At 56.0% G+C, this 18436-nt stretch overlaps 2 protein-coding genes across 8 annotated transcripts in view; one reads left to right on the top strand and one right to left on the bottom strand.

Annotated features, from left to right (window-relative positions):
* The window catches only part of ARHGEF40 (Rho guanine nucleotide exchange factor 40), a 19942-nt gene extending 10166 nt beyond the window's left edge, over positions 1-9776 (top strand). The window contains exons 12-24 of one of the 4 annotated variants that reach the window (XM_059180978.1): positions 672-794; positions 908-1051; positions 1527-2137; positions 2254-2488; positions 2815-2901; positions 3458-3673; positions 4385-4555; positions 6007-6184; positions 6968-7072; positions 7303-7446; positions 7952-8082; positions 8491-8537; positions 8670-9776. In XM_059180978.1, the coding sequence (XP_059036961.1) occupies positions 672-794; positions 908-1051; positions 1527-2137; positions 2254-2488; positions 2815-2901; positions 3458-3673; positions 4385-4555; positions 6007-6184; positions 6968-7072; positions 7303-7446; positions 7952-8082; positions 8491-8532 (2187 nt within the window). In that variant the 3' untranslated portion in view covers positions 8533-8537; positions 8670-9776. Of the gene's footprint in view, positions 1-671; positions 795-907; positions 1052-1526; positions 2138-2253; positions 2489-2814; positions 2902-3457; positions 3674-4384; positions 4556-6006; positions 6185-6967; positions 7073-7302; positions 7447-7667; positions 7902-7951; positions 8083-8490; positions 8538-8669 lie in introns of all 4 variants that reach the window. The other 3 variants (XM_059180977.1, XR_009355460.1, XR_009355459.1) reach the window with 3 other exon arrangements.
* Positions 9631-18436, bottom strand: ZNF219 (zinc finger protein 219). Of its 4 annotated transcripts, none has more exons than XM_059180981.1 (5): positions 18302-18436; positions 13034-13125; positions 11360-12767; positions 10924-11055; positions 9631-10690 (listed from the first exon to the last, which is right to left on the bottom strand). In XM_059180981.1, the coding sequence occupies exons 2-5, from the start codon at positions 13037-13039 to the stop codon at positions 10089-10091; spliced, it is 2148 nt and encodes a 715-aa protein (XP_059036964.1). In that variant the 5' UTR covers positions 13040-13125; positions 18302-18436; the 3' UTR covers positions 9631-10088. The 4 variants fall into 4 exon arrangements, with proteins under 4 accessions (XP_059036964.1, XP_059036962.1, XP_059036963.1 ...); XM_059180979.1 differs by lacking the exon at positions 18302-18436 and adding an exon at positions 17807-18164; XM_059180980.1 differs by lacking the exon at positions 18302-18436 and adding an exon at positions 17397-17542.

Raw genomic sequence — 18436 nt, 5'->3', positions numbered from 1 at the left:
GGATCATAACGACACTTAGCTCGCAAGGGTGTTAAGATGACCAAAGGAATTCAGCAAATGACTGTACACATGTTTATGGTCAAATTATTGGGAACATTCTCAAGCTTCTCGTCTGCAGGCCATCCTACCCCAGCTTCCAGCCTTAATTCAGAGAAAAAAAATTACTATCCCTTTTTGGTCAAATATCCCAGAACCAACATGAGAGTCCCTTATATCGCCGTAATAGGCAACTAGAGCTGGGAACACACACACACACACACACACTCCACTGGCTTGTCTCTTCAAGCCAGGTCCCTGCGACCTCTGCCCACCCATCAGAGGACTCAGTGAATGTGAAATTTCTCCTCCTCAGTTATCCAGACAGTCCTCATACTGCCTCAGGCTCACACCAGCTTTATCTATGTCCCCTCCAGGCATGGGCCTGGAACCCTTGCCCGCCTCCCTCAGTGCTTCCTGCCAGCCCAGCTTCCCATTCTGGTGCTTTCTCATTTAACCCTTGAGGAAACTACTACCAACCGCTGTTAACCATTCCCACATTACGGCTGCATGAAATGGTTTGCGCAAAGGTCCATAGATCAGGGTGATGGGGTTGGACCTGGAGCTCAGCTTTCCTTCCCACAGGGAGGCTCCTTCTCCCTCATGGCTCTGCTGTCCTGCCCTGTCTGCCTCAGGTGCTGCAGTGGCTCTCGGGCCCAGGGGAGGAGCAGCTGGCTAGCTTTGCTGTGCCCGGAGACTCCCTGTCTGCCCTGCAGGAGACAGAGCTGCAATTCCGGGCTTTCAACACTGAGGTTCAGGTGAGAAGGGGGAAAGGGGCAGGGGAGAAAACGCATGGAGCAGGGGTGGAGAGTGGGGGCGGGGAACTGACTGCGACCAAGGACCAGGTCTGAGTACAGCCTTCCTTCTCCAGGAGCGCCTGGCCCAGGCACGGGAGGCCCTGGCCCTGGAGGAGGACACTGCCTCCCAGAAGGTCCTGGATGTCTTTGAACAGAGGCTGGAGCAGGCTGAGAGTGGCCTCCATCGAGCGCTGCGGCTACAGCGCTTTTTCCAGCAGGTGTGTGCAGACCCTCTTTCTTCCACAGCCCGGCTTCGGCCTGGGGAAGCTGATCAGGTAGTTGCTAAAAGCAGGGACTCCAGGAAGCCATCTCTTTGGATTCTTGGCTCTGCAACCTACTTGCTGAATGGCCCGGGACAAGCATGCCTCCATAGGCACCCCTTCACAGGACTGCCACGAGTGTAATATAGGTCATATATAAGAAGCCCTTAGTACAGAGCCGACCATTGATCAATTCCATGTAAGTGTTGGCTCTTCTTTCATCCAGGCCCCTCTGTCTCCGTACCAGCTCAGAGTGACAAGGTCAGGCAGTGGCGCTGGGACAGGAAAGGGGGTGTTCTCAGAGGACTGAGAGGGTGGTGGGCTCTGGGAAGCCATCAGCTAAAGAGGACAGGAGCTGTCCTTGGGCAGCACGCGTGAACAGTACTGGACCTCACTCTTTCTCTACCCATCCCCATCCTCTCTGGCCCGGCAGGCTCATGAATGGGTGAATGAAGGTTCTGCTCGGCTGGCAGGAGCAGGGCCCGGTAGGGAGGCCGTGTTGGCAGCCCTGGCCCTGCGGCGGGCCCCGGAGCCGAGTGCTGGCACCTTCCAGGAGATGCGAGCCCTGGCCTTGGACTTGGGCAGCCCTGCTGCCCTGAGAGAGTGGGGCCGCTGTCGGGCCCGCTGCCAAGAGCTGGAGAGGAGGATTCAGCAGCAGCTAGGAGAGGAAGCGAGTCCACGGGGCCATCGGCGACGGAGGGCAGACAGCACCAGCAGCGGAGGGGCCCCCCGGGGCTCTCACAGCCCCTCACCCAGCCTTAGTTCCCTGATGCTCCCCAGCAGCCCTGGGCCACGCACAGCCCCATCCCATTGCTCCCTGGCCCCCTGTGGGGAGGACTGTGAAGAAGAGGGCCCTGACTTGGCTCCAGAAGCAGAGGGTAGACCTCCGAGGACTGTGCTGATTCGAGGCCTGGAAGTCACCAGTACCGAGGTGGTAGACAGGACGTGCTCGCCCCGGGAACATGTGCTGCTGGGCCGGGCTGGAGGTCCAGATGGGCCCTGGGGAGTAGGTACCCCCCGGATGGAGCGCAAGCGAAGCATCAGGTGAGAGCCGAGGCCAATTACTGCCCAAGAGGCCGAGCCAAGTGCCCAGCAGGAAGGAATACAATATTGTGGTGGTCTTGGGCCCCAGCCGCCTTTGACCCTCCTTGTCCCTGCAGCGCCCAGCAGCGTCTGGTGTCAGAGCTGATTGCCTGTGAGCAAGAGTACGTGGCCACCTTGAGCGAGCCAGTGCCGGCCCCGGGACCCGAGCTGACTCCCGAACTAAGGGGCACCTGGGCCGCAGCCCTGAGTACCCGGGAGAGGCTTCGCAGCTTCCATCGGACACACTTTCTCCGGGAGCTTCAGGGCTGTGCCACCCACCCCCTGCGCATTGGGGCCTGCTTCCTTCGCCATGTGAGTGACCCCGAACACTTCTTCTAGGTCCTCTCCCTTCTTACGTCTCAGCCCCAATCACCCTGTATTCATTCTCCGTATCTGTTCCCCATCCCCTTGAAAGTGTGCAGTCCAAGACTCTGGGGCCCCTGGGCCCCTCTGAATCCACTCAGCCTGTGTCCTTGTCCTCGAGTGCTGTCTGACCTTCACTCTCTGCATGGGAGTCTGTCATTTCCTGGGCAGCCTGAACGGCCGGGCTCTCCTTTGCGCTGTAGTGAGGACGTGAGGAGGAAAGGGAAAGGCTTGTCTCTCCCCAGGTGACGGCTTGTCTTTCCCCACTGGCACAGGGGGACCAGTTCAGCCTTTACGCCCAGTACGTGAAACACCGACACAAACTGGAGAATGGTCTGGCTGCACTTGGCCCCCCAAGCAAGGTAACCTTTGCTCCAACCCCCATGAGAAGCAGAGGGGGCAGGAAGCCCTAAAACACACCCCACCTCCAAGTCTCTCAGGGAAGAAAAGCTTTCCTGAATGTGTCCAGGAACCTCTCCCACCAGTAATCTCCCCGAAGTGCTGGGGTGGCACAAGCACTCGACTGGGAGCCAAGAGAGCCTGAGTTTTGATCCTGAGGGACTTTGGGCAAGACTCTTGATTCCTCTGGGCCTCTGTTTCTACATCTGGTAAATGGGGGCACTGTCCACTCTATCTAACTCAGAGTGCTGTGAGAATCAAATGACTTCAAGAGTTAGAAGCTAGAGACTGTAAGGGGTTATCTGTATTCCTCTTCCATTCTCCAAGATTCAGAGGATGGTGGAATTCTGGCAGACCCCCTACCCGCTTTCTTTCTGAGGGAAGTTTCACCTTACCTTTGGCAGTATCGGGGCTTCCTCTACCCCCCAAAGCCTGGCCTACCACCCACCTTCCTGGCACAGCTCAGCCCCCACTAGCGCCAGCCCCCGCTTCATCCCTGTTTGTCTCCTCCCCAACCAGGGCTCCACCGAGAGTGGCCCTCACTTGCCCCAGGCGTTGCAGCAGCCCTTGGAGCAGCTGGCTCGGTATGGACGGCTCCTGGAGGAGCTCCTAAGGGAAGCTGGGCCTGAGCTGAGTTCTGAGCGCCAGGCTCTTGGGGCTGCCGTGCAGCTGCTCCGGGAACAGGAGACCCGTGGCAGAGACCTGCTGGCCGTGGAGGCAGTGCGTGGCTGTGAGGTGAGGCCGTGGCTCGTCACTCCAGTTCCTACTGCCCAGCCCTGTGGCTTCAGAAAACAGTGTGGTTAGTGACAAGAGGACCAGACTCAAAGTCAGAGGGCCCAGGCTCTAATTTCTAATCAGCTAGATGGCCTTGATCAAGTCACTGAACTTCACTGGGCCTCAGTGTCCTCATCTATAAATAAAGAAACTATGTCCTGCCCAACATTCCATGATCCTACCTCTGGCTGTGCTTTCCTGTTCCATTCCCAGTTCTTCTCTTTCCTTATCTACTCTGCACTTCCTCAGGCATCTCAGCACCCAACACATACCTTATTCTCCCTTAGCTAGTCTCTTTCTAGCCCAGAAAGTCCAAAACAGGTGGCAAACCTGCCTCCTCTGTGATAAGACTCTTTCCCCTTTGGCTCTTTGCTGATTCTCTTCCCAGGTCAGAATGGTGCTTCATCCCCAGTGTCCACAGGCTTCCCCATGCAAGACTTTAAACCCTTGGAGCGTACCTTCTGTCTAGAGAGGCAGGACTATGTGGCCAGGCCAGGTGTGCTGTGCGTGGTGATCGGTGGATGGATTGTAGGCCGAGGCCTTCCCTGATTTCCTAACTCAGTCTGAGAACCTGTACATTAGGCCCCTTGCCCTATAAATCCCATTTTTACTCCCCATAAAATACACCCAAAGGTTTCCAGGGCCAATTGCTTTTCCTTTTCCTTTCCCCAGACAGATCTGAAGGAGCAGGGCCAGCTCCTACACCGGGACCCCTTCACTGTCATCTGTGGCCGAAAGAAGTGCCTTCGCCATGTCTTTCTCTTTGAGCATCTCCTCCTGTTCAGCAAGCTCAAGGGCCCTGAGGGAGGGTCAGAGACCTTTGTTTATAAGCAGGCCTTTAAGGTAGAATGCTGGGACTTGGCCGGGTGGGGGGGGGGTGGCCAGAAAGGGATGGGACAGGAAGTCATATTGTTCTCGAGAACTCAAGATGTTCTGGAAATTCAACTCCAACCCAGGTTCAGAATCTGAATCATCTAAAACAGGTTTTGACCTTAATCACCTATCAGGTTAGGATGCCAGAGGTGACAGAAATTGCTGTTATTGTCATTGGGGGTTTATCATACATGTGGGATACTCACAAGGCATTCCAAGCCAGAATGGAGGACCTTTCCCATTAAGAATATATGCTTTTTGAGTTAGGGGTGGTTCTTGGGGTGACAAAAAAGGACTCTTTTATTTATCTATCTATCAGTCTCTCTAATAGATTAAATTGATGGAACCACTGGAACCAAACCCAAAAGGAGGGAGGACTTTCTTCAGAGAAACTACTTTGGTATCCAGATAAACATTAATAGAGACCTATAGTCCTAGGGGCACCTGGCTGGCTCCGTCAGCTGTGTCTGCCTCTTGATTTCAGGGTTGTGAGCTCAAGTCCTACACTGGGTGTAGAGATCACTTAAAAAACAAAATCTTAAAAAAGAGAGAGAGGGAAAGATCCATAGTCCTAGATCAGGCAGTATGGCATGATTCTAAGAGATTCTTTTTTTTTTTTTTTTTTAAGATTTTATTTATGTATTTGGCAGTGAGAGAGAGAGAGAGAGAGAGCAAGCACGAACACAAGCAGGGGGAGTGGCCAGTAAAGGGAGAAGGAGAAGCAGGCTCCTCACTGAGCAAGGAGCTGGGTATGGGGCTCTACTGGATCCCAAGACTCGGGGATCATGACCTGAGGCAAAAGCAGATGCTTAACCAACTGAGCCACCAGGCACCCCCTAAGCGTTTCTTATTTATTTATTTATTTATTTATTTATTTATTTATTTATTTATTTAACAGAGATTACATGTAGACAGAGAGCCAGGCAGAGAGAGAGGAAGGGAAGCAGGCTCCCCGCTGAGCAGAGAGCCTGATGCGGAGCTCCATCCCAGGACCCTGGGACCATGACCTGACCCAAAGGGAGAGGTTTTTAATCCACTGGGCCACCCAGGTGCCCCCCACTAAGGGTTTCTAAACTTTGTCTGCCTACATTTGTTCCAGCTCCTGGGGGCGGGGGGGCAGAGTACAGAATAGAGAAAAAGAAGCCTAGGTTTGGAATAACATAGACGTGGGTTTGAACCCTCTCTCTCCACTAAGCTATGATAAGCCCCTGGGCAAGTTACTTTGTGTCTCTGGGCATTCCCCTTCTGTAAATTATGGTTGTTAGGAAGGCTAAATGTAGAACACTTGGCATATGGTAGGTGTTGAGCAAACATTTACTGAACATCTACCAGATGCCAAGCTAAGTGTAGTGCTTTTCCATGTGGTGCCATCTAGCCAGGACTCATTCTGTCTTCACCCACTCTCCTCCGCTTTTTCTCAGACTGCTGACATGGGGCTCACAGAAAACATCGGGGACAGCGGACTCTGCTTTGAGTTGTGGTTCCGGCGGCGGCGCGCTCGAGAAGCATACACTCTGCAGGCAGCCTCACCAGAGATCAAACTCAAGTGGACCAGTTCTATTGCCCAGCTGCTGTGGAGACAGGCGGCTCACAACAAGGGTGTGAGCCGGGGCCGGGGGGTGGGGGGGGGGGGGTGGGGGGGCGCTCAGTTAGGGTCCAGGTTACAATGGGAGGTTAGTCTGCATAAAGACCATAGGGTGTGGGATGGAAAAGGAGTGACTTAGGAGATGATTCCAGTTCTGACTGGAGAGAGGTTGCTGGCATAGAGATTAGTCTAAGGTATACCAAAAGGAAAAAGGCAGCTACCAATTTCAGAAAAGCGAGAGCAAAGGGCAGGGCAAAAGAGAGTGAAGAAGTGTTCACTAGATCCTGGTTCCAGAATTTACATGCTGTTTGACCCGGACTAGTGTTTCTGTGTGCTTTGTTCTGTGTTTTGGGGGCTGGGTTTTTGTTTTTAATTCTCTGAACCCCATTCCACTGATCTTGAAAAGATGGAAAGTGACAGCTACATCTTCGTATGATAGGGATGGTGAAATACGTGATTATCTATGGAAGCACTTGATAAACTAGAAAGGTGTGTAAGAATGAGAGGTTTGCTCTTAATGCCCACGTTAAAGGGCAGAGGGTGAGTATTAGAAGTTAGATGGCTGGGATGCCAAATGGGCAGGGTGCAACATGTAGAAGACAAGAGACAGGGGTCTGAGGAGGTGGTTAAGGGCCACCGTCACCATCCACATAGTGACAGTTGACAGCAAGGGTAACAGGAGATACCAGAAGAATGAGAATTGGCAAGGAGCAGAAGAGTCCACCATGATAGTGCTGGGGCTTGGAGCCAAGAGGGAGCTGAAGGACCCCATTGGTAACGGGGTCTCTGTTTCCTAGAGCTCCGAGTGCAGCAGATGGTCTCCATGGGCATTGGGAATAAACCTTTCCTGGACATCAAAGCCCTTGGGGAGCGGACGCTGAGTGCCTTGCTCACTGGAAGAGGTGAGGACCACAGTGCTGGGGGGTGGGGGCGACTCCCAGGAGTCAAGACCTTGAGAGCGAGGGCATAGTGGGGAGGCATGGTAGAAAAGTAAAGAAGGGCAATGAGTGGACATGTCTTCCCAGAAATTGTGGGACTGACTGGGAGGCCCTCTGTGAGACTGAGGGTCATTTCAGAGAGCCAGGAGGGCTTTCCCACACCAGCACCCCACCCCCCAACCCCCTCTCTGCAGCCGCCCGCACCCGGGCTTCCGTGGCCGTGTCATCCTTTGAGCATGCCGGCCCGTCCCTTCCCGGCCTCTCACCGGGAGCCTGCTCCCTGCCTGCCCGCGTCGAGGAGGAGGCCTGGGATCTGGACGTCAAGCAAATTTCCCTGGGTGAGGCACCTCTCAAGGGGTGGCTCCCAACAGCTGGGTCATCGTGGTGATGTTCAGGCTGCTTGCTGCTAAGCAATTCCTTTTTCTTGCCAAGTAGCCCAGTTGCCATGACAACTATGTACAGCTTCCCCATTGCTAAAAGAGCCTTCCATCTGGTTGCTAGGATAATGCTTACAGCAGCCTGTTGCTAAGCAGCACTTCCTCTGTACCTCTCTCTCTAGCTCTCCTTGGGTTTCTATGGAAACTGCTCAGCTTCCTGTTGTACCCTCCTGGTTCACCACGGCAATCCTTATAGTTTCCTGTCGCTTCTTCCCTCGTTGCTCTAATGATGCTGCTGACAATTTCCTGCCTCTTGGTAGGGGGGGTTCTCTTACAACTGGATTGCTATAGTGACTCACAGCTTCCTGTTGCTATGGAGCTTTTTCTTCCCTGATGGAGCAGCTTGGTTGCTTAAGGTAATCTGGGGGGGGTCTATACCCTGCTCTCACCCTAGCTTCCCCTCCAGCCCCAGAAACACTTGACTCTTCTGGAGATGTGTCCCCAGGACCAAGAAACAGCCCCAGCCTGCAGCCCCCCCACCCTGGGAGCAGCACTCCCACTCTGGCCAGTGGTGGGATCTTAGGGCTGTCCCGGCAGGTAAGTCCCTATACTAGGGCTGAAAGTGGGGTGCTCTCTTCAGCCACTTTCTGAGTGGGCTATTCTCATTCAACTCATGGGGGCAGGGGGAACCAATGAGCCTGTGTTCCCAGCAAGACCACAGGTTGGATATATTGTCGTCTGCCTTTCTCCTCTACCCCTTGACCTAGAGGAGAGGAATCAAAGTCAGATGTGAAAAGGAATCTTTAATAAGATGCATAGTGCAGAAGTGGATGGAAAGGTGGGGGGGATGCCAAAAGTATCTGGACTTGGATTAAATTAGCCAAATTGAGGAATCTGGGGGAGGAGGAAAGAGAGGTGAATTGGCAGGCTGGGGGGGGGGGGGCGAATATAGGAAAAAGGACATTTCCTTGCCCTTTAAGTTCACTGCAGTTCATCTTTTTGCAGAGTCATGCCCGAGCCCTGAGTGACCCCACCACTCCTCTGTGACCTGGGTGAGTCAGTGCCCCCTTCCACTATATCCAACACTCCTAACTTCTTGCACCAACTGCCTTCCTTCCCCAGCTTCTTGCAAGTCGGCTTCTTCCCTCTCCCAACCCATCTCCCTCTTCTCTCCTGGCTTCTAGAGAAGATGGAGAACTTGGCTAGAGGCCTTCCTCTCAGCACACTTTGGGCCGTGATGGCAGTGGGACATAGTGGAGGCTGGAAGAGCACTGAATTCCTTCCTTCTGCTTTCTGGACAGAGAGGAGGTCACAGGACCAGCATGTTTCCCTGCTGCTATCTCTGGCTCTCTCCAGCCGGGTGCCTTCCTGCAGGAACCAAAGTGTCCACTCTTTGCTTGCCTTCATGCCCTGGAGGGGGAGAAATGAGCTCTCATCCAGTCCTTCCCCATCTTGGGCCACTGCATTCTCCCAGGACACGGCTCCGTGTTGGCCCTCCCCCAACAGCCTGCATTCTCCCCTTACTGTGGTGCCACCCAGACTCTCCCCTTAGAAGTCTCATCTCTGCCAGGTCAGCTGTGGTTCCTGGTGACTCCACTCTGGGTTGTCATAGGAAATGGAGTTTTGCAAATCATTATAGGACGGTGGGGGGTTGGGGGGGGACTACAAACTTTATACATGTAATTACTGTTATTATAATACTATTGTTATATTAAACGTATTTACTCATACTTTGTGTTAGAAGAGCTAGCGCAGACCCTGGGTTGTTCCTGGCCCCAAACTGGGTGTGGGTGTGGGAAAATGCCCCTCCCGCAGTGGCTCCTGGAGGCTCAATGCACTCTGCGAAGTTCCACCTCTCCCACTGCACCCAGTTCTTGAGGCTGAGGGGTCATCCTTAAGCTGGGATCCAGCAGTTCTCAAAATGAGGTCCTCAGACCATAGGGCATGAGAATCCCCTAGGCTACTTGCTAAATGCTAATTCCTGGGCCCCACCCCCAGAGCTACTGAAGCCGAAGTCTGGGGGTGAAGCCCAAGATTTCTCGTTCCTTATTAAGCTCTCTGGGTGAGCACTTAAGTGCCCCAAGAAGTATTTCTGGACAAAATGGCCCAAGTAGGACAGGACATAGGCAGACAGACACAGCGCCCTGTGCCTCAAGACACCTGTTTATTGGGGACACAACTCTGCGACAGGGATGACAGGAATCGTACCAAAAATAGCGACGTCTACAGGGCCCCTGAAGGGGCTAGAAGGGTACAGTGCCCCCCACCCCCACCCATTGTACAAAAATAAACTCTCACGCCTATGGACCAGCAAAGACTGGCAGAGCGGCTCCTCAACAGGGACACAACCCTCTGCCAGCCCTGGGACCCCGTTCTTTGATCCTCACCCCTGCCACTTCTAAGGCACTGTGACTCTCCCCTGGGCTGGGTGGGTAGCGCCCGCCCACCCTCCTACGCCCTCTACCCCCTCCACCTCTGGTCCGCCTGGGGCTGGGATATGGGTCCCACGCTGCCCCCTGCTGGCTGCTCTACCCAACTACCTCTAGCACTCCCCCGCTCCCGCGGGGTGAGCTCACTAAGCTAACCGCCCCTAAGAGGGCTCCCTACCGTTCTTGTCCTCCTAGCCCCGCCTCTCCTGCTCTCTGCAGCCCGGGGCCCTCCTCCCCTTCCTGAGGAGGACTGGGAGGGGTCTCTCCGGATTGTGCAGGGGCGTAAGGCGGGGATGCGTCGGCCTGGGGCGGCCTGCGGCCCCGAGCCCTGCGGCTGTGGTGCACTTGCAGGTGCAAGGCCATGAGCTCAGGGGCTCCCGTGGCGAAGGGGCAGAAGAGGCATCGGTGGAGGGCACCCCCCGGCCCAGCCTCGCCTCCCGGCCCCGCCCGCAGGGACAGGTCCAGGGGTTCGGCCTCACCGCCTCGCCCGTTGCGCAGGGTCCTCCCGGGACTGGCGGGCTTCCGACGGGACCCCGGCGCCGCGCTCGAAGGAGGCCGGGGGTTCGCCGCGCCCTCCACCCAGGTCGCAGGCTGCGGAGCCGCCTTGGCTCCCGACTGCTGTGCCGCACTCCGCTGGGAAGGGGGCGGCGGCTCTGGGGGTGGTCCGGGGCCCGCCCCACTCCTCTGCTCTCGGTGGTGGCGCTGCAGGTGATACTTCAGCGAGCCGGATTGGGTGCCCGCGTAGTCGCAGTGCGGACATTTGTAGGGGCGCTCGCCTGGTGAAAGGGGTGCGACAGAGTCACAGAAGCACGATCACCGCCGGCCCCACCCGCATTTCTCTCTTTGTACAGGCCCTTCTGGACCAGAAAAACATACCCCACCGCCTCTCATTTAACAGAGCAGCATTCCCCCAACCACCTCAACTGGCCATACTGCAGGCTGCGTTTCAGGCAGCGCTCTCTGTTCCTGCCCCTCAGTTCCCTCCCGACCACAGAGGCTGCCCCCTCACCTGTGTGCACTCGAAGGTGCACTTTAAGGTGATGCGCTGAGCGGAAAGATTTTCCACAGAAGGGGCAATCCTTTCCTGTGGCTCCCCGGCCCCCTTCAGGCCGGGTCCCTCCAACCAACAGCCCATTCTCTTCTGCAACACACACGTTAAGGGAAGTCAGAAAGGCCCTTTGCCCTATCCCTATCAGGGCCACGCGTCCCACACCCACCCCTTAGGATTGCTTCCCCTGGGACCCCAGAAGGAAACAGTCTATTTGAGGGAAGCTGAGGAGTTGGATTTGTTGTGAGTTGTGCTATGCCCCTCGAAAAGTGGCCTCCAGGAGTGAAAACAATCGAGAGTAAGAGGTCCCTTTTAAAGAGGAGGGTAAGGAGGGCGGTGGTGGCGTCAGAATGGGCCCCGGATGTGGAAATCTTGGAGGGAAAAGACCCCTACATACCCTGCGTGGCGGTGGACCTTGCTTGGGTCCCCGCAGCAGACGCAGAGTGCCCTGGCCCCTCGCCTGGGCGCGGGTGCAGTGAAGCCAGAGGGCCCAACGCCCTGCTGCGGGCCCAGGTCTCCTCCTCTGCCTCCACTACCTCCTCTTCCTCCTCTGGCTCTTCCGCGCGATGCCGGCGAGCCCGGGCCGGAAGAGCAGAGGGCAGTGGGCGGAAGCTTCCGAAGCCGCGGCCGGCCCCAGGCTCGGCGCCCTCACCATTAGGCCGGGCCTCGCCAGCTCGCAGGCTCAGGTAGCCCAGGAGGCTCGGAGGCTCACGGCGCTCGGCGGGAGTGGGAGCCGGGGCCAAGAGGAGCGCGGGGCCCAGCGGCTCATAGGTCAGCAGGCCCAGGTCAGGAGGCTGGGGGGCCCGGGCAGCCCCGGAACCAGCCCCCGGGGCGCGCAGCGGCCCCAGCTTGCTGGCATGCACCTTCATGTGGTTCTTAAGGAACCAGGGCTCCTTGAAGCAGCGGCCACACACGGGACACGCATGATCGAAGGAGGCCTTGTGCTTGCGCATGTGGCCCTTCAGAAACCAGGACTGCGTAAAGCTCTGGCCACACACTTGACAGCGGAACTCCGGGGGCGCTGGGGGCTCCTCGGGAGCGGCGGGAGCGGGGGCAGGCGCTGCCTCACGTTCAGGCTCCGGCTCAGATTCTGGGACTGATCTGGGTTCAGGTTGGGGCGGAGGCTGAGGCTGGGGTGCAGCCGAGCTGGCCGCCAGGGGGCGCTCAGGAGCTCCGTGGGCCGTCAGGCTGTGATGCAGCAGCTCCTCCTCCTGGCTGGAACCAAAACTGCACAGGCCGCACTTCCAGGGCCTGTGCAGGATGTGCAGGTGGCGTTCGCGCTCCGCCGCGGTGCGAAATTTGCCTTTGCAGAAGGGGCAACGGAAGGCGGACGACGAAGGAGCCTGGGACCGCGCCAGGCCCTCAGTGGCAGGGGTGGACTGCATGCCCCCAGAACTTCGGGCTCTCCCCAGCCGGGCCTCGCGCAGTAGCGCGCGCTCCTCCAGCTCCAGCAACAGGCGTGCGGCGGGACTACGCGGACGCTCGGGCTGGTGCGTGCGCAGATGCGAGCGCAGCAGAGCCCGCTGCGCAGCGCGGTGGCCGCAGTGTGGGCACTGGAAGGCCTGGGCGCCTGGGTGCGCCCGCAGGTGCAAAGCCAAGATAGAGTTGAAGCGGAAGCGCTTCCCGCATACAGGGCAAGGGAAGCGTCTTTCCCCTGCGCGACTCTCGGACCAGCCCACTGCTCCCATCCCTGGAGACCCTGCGCTCACGCCTGGCCCGTTGGAGTAGTGCTGCAGATCCAGTTCGCCGTCGAAGGCGGGCGGTGAGGGCGCTAAATGGCCGCCCGGAACGCGGGGACGTGAGCCCTGTGGAGAAAGACCTGAGTAGAGCAAGGGGTTGAGAAGGGACAGCTGTGGGAAAAGCAAGGGCGTGGAAGGCCAGAACTCGAGGGAAGGTGGGTTGGGGCCTGAATCAGGAATACCGAGTGCCCTTCCCACTCACCCTGAGGGAAGTGGGACATGAATGGGAATTGAGCTGTTGGGGCCACAGACAAAACTTCTAAGAGAGGTAGGGCAGGGAAGGAGTATAATCGGAAGTACTTGCAGGTTCAGGCCAGAGCTTCTTCACTCACCTCCATGGACCCCCTTCACATTCTTTGGTTCTGGGGAGTTCAGGGAAGAGGAGGAGGAAGAGCTGCTAGTGAAGGCAACAGGTGCTGAAGAGCTAAAGCAAGAGAGACAGGTTTGGAGGGAAAGATGAGTCCTGGTTTTCAGCAGTGGAAAGAGGCACCCCCAACCCCATACCCTTAGCAGCCATACTCTTGCAACCTATCCATTACCCTTCCTTGCACCCTGAGACAGGAAGGGGCTGCTCTCTTCAAAATTTTTACTCCTTGATTTGCCCAGCCCACAGGCTCCCTAACAACCAGGATGTCTTCCCCCAAAGTAGTAATTTTAAACTCCTAGTCCCAAACGACCACTACCATCTTTACCATCACCACCATCAGCACCACCATCACCACCCCCTGGTGGTAGAAACCATCACAGTATACCCCTCTCCCATTTAAGTCAGGCTATGCAGCTTGATGAGCAAACCGGGTGGGCCTGCCATGCCCCCCCCAGTTATCCAAGTGAAACCAGTTGCTCTCAGACCCCTAACTGACCGATAAGCCAAACATCCTTCCACACTCCACAGTCCTTCCTTCTGGCCTTATCCTGTCTTTCTGTCTTTTCCCCCTCGTTCTCCCTCCCTCCGCCTGGATTCCTGATCCATTCATTTCCATTCATTACAGAGACTCATTCATGCATGGGAGAGAAACACCTCCCAGCAGCAGAGAGTCTGGAGACAGACAGAGGGGGAGGGGCATGAAGGGGGAGAGAGCCAGAGGGAGAGGGAATGAAGAGAGAGTTGGGGGAGGAGTGGAAGTTAAGGGGCCTGCTGGCCTGGGGAAGGGGTTAAAAACTACAAATAACAGATAGGATTCATCCCCGTGTTTCAAACCTTGGAGCCTGCAGTTTGACGGGGCATCTCAGCCCCTTTGTCCAGGGCTGTTCCGAGGCAGGCTTTCCTTCTCTCTGCAGGGGAGAGGCTCCCTCACACAAGAGGAGGATTACACTGGCTCTGAGCTCAAGAGGCTGGAGTGAGGGACGGGGGGCGGGGCTGGGCCATCTGCACAGATAGGGGCTCAGCACATGCTCTGAGCAGGAAAGGGTTAAAATTCTCCAGGCTGAAATTCCCTGGGCCTGGGATGTGCAGAGCTCCAGTTCTGAGGAAGGAGAAGAGCACTAAGAAGAAGCTTGGGGGGGGGGGGGGTGCTCTCCTGATTCTAAGCTGCAGAGGTTAGTTAGCATTAGGACTTAGAGGCAACCCCAGAATTAACATTCATGGAAACAGGCCTGGGGAAGATGAGCAGAAGTCAGCCAGCCTACCTTCCTGCTTACATACAGAATTGTCTCCAGTTGAGCCTGGATGAATGTGGGCCTAACCTATTTTTTTGCCTGAGATAGAAAGAATATTTGAGATATAAAGAACTTCCATACAATAGGCATTGTGAAACTGAAATGGGTTACTGAGAAAGAAAAGGACTCAAGCGTTACTTTGCTTAAGGATCTTTAACAGAAGAGAACTGGGCCAGGAGTCAGCCCTGCTTATCAGCAAAGAGAAAAGGCTCTGGAGGTCCAAACCTTCTTTAATTTTTGACATTTAATGAATGTGAATGTGATAAGAATCCATAAAGGGGCAGGTACCTGTTACATGTGAAATCTGGGTTACGGGAATTTTATTAACAGGAGGTTGACTGACAAAGTGTCCTCATCCAAGGGTCATTAAACAACCTCCACCACCACATTTAACATTTGTATTTCTGTAGCTCCAAATTAGGGCATCCACCATCATCTTCTGGATCTTCCAAACAAACCCCTTTCCTGGGACCAAGAGCCCAGCTAGGCATAGTGTCACAAAAGGTGATTTAAAGAGTAGGACTGAGGAGTGCAAGGCTATTGTGGGCCCAGTCTGACTATTAATAGCCCTGCAACCTTCAGTAAATCACTTAACCTCCCAGTTTACTCATCTGTAAAATAAGAAAGTTGGACTAATTTATATTAATGGTCCCATCCAGCTCAAAAATTTGTGGTTCTGAGTCACAGGACTCTTCTGGACCCCAGAGAGATTTTAAAAACAAATGGTCATCCCTTCAGTACCATGGAGAGTGCAGTGGGCTACCAGAGGAGCCACTTTGGCCACCTTGGCTCCGTACCATAGGAAGAGCTAGGAAGTGCTAGAGGGGCCACATTTGCCATTTTAGCACCACAGATAAAGCACTGAAAAAAGCTAGAGGATTTTTAAAAATTCCTATCTGGGAACTATGGAGGGGGATGGGGGACAGTGGTACCAGAGGAATTATTTTGGCCTTTTAGATGTCACTGAAAATAGATAAGTGTAATAGAAAATAGATGTAACTAGAAGAATTTTAATTAGCTATAAGGAGTGTCCTGACAGTTACAGTTTGTACATCCTGGAATGAGTTACTGAGGCATCGTATTTGGGTCCATCACATTCTGTTGCTCTCCTGGGGATTCCCGGAACATCCTGGTGTACAGCCAATCTGGTATATTCAGAGGAAGCAGATGGTGGGGGAGGAGGGGGGGAGGCTGGGAATACTGCATGGTCATAGCTGACTAACCTATGGGCACATATTCTGATTCTGAGAAGATTCTAGGGCCCCTAAAACTGCCTGTAGCACAGCAAGCAAAATACCTCATGGGAGGCTGACCTCATATATGAAGCAAGTAGAGTGCGAACAGGACAAAGCTTCCTCCACCAAAACAAAACAAAAACAGAAGACCTACTTTACACATAGCATTTTCCAGGATGGAAAAAAGTGATATACAAGAAGGCCTAAATTGAAGCTGAATTCCCAAACAGGGTTAAGTTTCCCTAGAGGGTAGCCTCAAATCAACAAAACCCACCTGGACACCTTCCTAGGCCCAGTCAAGACCTCCTGAGTCATCTCCATACCAAAGGAGGCCCCAGGCACCTGATCCCACTAGTGTTTTGTTTTGTTTTGTTTTCAACAGAAAAGAGCACTAACAGGGTCCAAGAGCTATGAACCAGCTTGGAACCCACAGCATGCATGTATTGCCTGTGGGCAATAATCACAGAGTTTTCTATAGTTAGGCCCTAAACACCATCCACGAGATTTGGCCAGACAGGAGTACTGACCTACTTTCCGCCCTCACTGGGAATCAGGGGTTATCTGGCCCTTGTTTGGGTTCTATAGGGATACAGAGCCAGGGATAGGGATCGGAAATCGTTCCAAAGCAACAGGCCAATTATTTTTGTGTGCTAGGAAAGCTGGTGGGGAAGGGCGTGTGGACCATCAACCTTACTGCTTTAGGGAGGGCTGGAAGGGTTGGTGAGAAGACTTAGAAACAAGGACAGGTACACAGAAGCATTTGCTGCCTGAAGGACCTCAAACCCATGGTTCAAAAGTTTTTAGGGTCAAAGTGTAAGAGGCAAGGATTCAGGACTTCTGAGGTATAGTTGTGATGAAGCCTCTGTCACTGGTCTTTTCTATTATTTGATGCTCTTCCCCCTGTAGAGAATCCCACACCTCTGGAGTCTGCTACCAATTATGATTAACGCTGCACAAGATGAGGTAAGAAAGAAAAGGGGCTTCTTAGGTGGTCTAGAATCAAGACCACTTTTATCGCAAGTACATGCCAGTAGCTCACTTTCATGGTCTCCTATCCATGGCCCTTTGAACCTCACTGCTCAGGGAGTTCCTCTAAACTGACCCCACATCACAGCACGCCCATCTTTTACACTGAGTTCTTGGTAAAGCCTCCTTCCTCCATCCTCACTGTCCTGATTTGGGGGCATGGCACCTCAATCATTGACTCCAAATGTGCAGCAGGAGACAAGAGGAAGGTACACCTGCTGACCTATTGCCACCCCACCATGGTGAATCTTATTTCCCAGGCATGTCCCAACTTGACCCCTCTTCTGAAAGTTCTAGAGGACCTTGATTTGGGGGAGGGGGCATGGCGCCAGCCCTAAGTCCCCTTAACTGGAGCTGACCCTAGAAAGGTCAGAGTCTTAGCACCCATATGAGTCTCAGTCCTCAGATTAGGGGGTGGGGGTAGGCAGGAGAGCCTCTGGGAAAATCTCCCTCCCAGAAGTAGGTTGGCAAGTAGGGCAGGACCTGTGATCCTGCAGAAGAGATTCTTCCAGCAGCACCCCAGTCCCCTCCCGGGGAAGATAAGCTAGAAGGATGATGGGGGGCAGGGTTGGGAGATTGGGAGGCCAAGGCTCAGCTACCCCGGCCCGGAGAACAAAAGCTGAGTTGCAGCCGCCTCCGCCGCTGCTGCCGCCGGCCGAGCTCTTTGTGACACTTTGTTTGGGACGCAGAGAGGGAAGCACCCCCCATCCTCTCCCCTCCCCCATCCCCGCTCCGGGAGAGTTTGGGTCCCTTCCCCCTCTCCCATCAGCCCTACCTGAGCCGGGGGGCGCTCATCCACTCAGGCTCCCGGCTCGGCCGCCTTGCACCCCCAGGCCCCTCGCGCCCTGCCTTCGGGCCCCTACAAAGACGTCCGCACCACCACCCCCCCGTTGGCCTTTCCCCTTTGGTGTACGCTTTCCCGGCTCCCCCACCTGGCCCCCCCCTCCCTCGAGGCCCCCCAGCTATCCCGGCTTCCGAGGCCGCCGCCCCCACCCCGCCCCCCCAGGAGCTCTGGGCGAAGTTTGCTTGGGGCCGAGCCGGCGCCCCTCCCCCGCCCCCGCCCCCTGCACCTGCTCCGAGCCGGGCGCGCGGAGCGGGCCCCCCCTCCGGGTGGGGGGGAGGGGGCCGGGGGCGGGGGCCGGGTGGCGGAGGGGGGGGCCGGGAGTGGGGGGAGCGGCTACTCACGAGCCCCGGGCGGGCGGCGGCGGAGCGGGCGGCGGCGGCGGCGGCGGGCGGCGGGCCGGCGGCGCGGGCGTCAGCGTTACGTGGGGCCGGGGGAGATGCGCCGGGCCCCGGCCCCCCCGCCCCCGGCCCGGCCCCCGCCCCCTCCCCGGTCCCCCGCCCCCGGCCCTGGCCCGCATTGTGTGCGGCGGGAGGCGGCCCGGCCATTAGCATGCGGGGGGCGGCGCGGCGGGGCTGGGAGCCGCGCGGGAGCGGGAGCGGGGCTCTGGCTCCGGAGACAGGGAGCTGGGGACCCCGGGAGCCGCGAGAGGCGGCCGCCAGGGGCGGGGTACGGGCAGTTTGGAGACGGGGGGCGCTGTCGGAGGGAGGGAGGGAGGGAGCGGGGGTGGGACGCACAGACGATTCCAACAGGAGACTGGAAGAGATTTTGAAAGGTCATCTCGTCCTTCCCCCAGCCTCCAAGCTGGACTGCCCCTCCCACCCTAAACCCGGACATACCAGGGAAGGAGTTGGCTCTGCCGCTCTTTCTGCCCCAACATGCACAGACTCGGGAAGTTCTTCCTGGGGTTTTATCTCAAAGCCTCTCCCTTACAATTTCTGTCTCTCTTTTTGGGGAGGAGGAGGAGGGGCGAT

This window comes from Mustela lutreola, chromosome 7 (assembly GCF_030435805.1).
Source record: "Mustela lutreola isolate mMusLut2 chromosome 7, mMusLut2.pri, whole genome shotgun sequence".
In the NCBI taxonomy this organism is placed as follows: Eukaryota; Metazoa; Chordata; class Mammalia; order Carnivora; family Mustelidae; genus Mustela; species Mustela lutreola.
The sequence above is the reverse complement of the archived record's forward strand: the minus strand, read 5'-3'. Positions and strand labels throughout refer to the sequence as shown.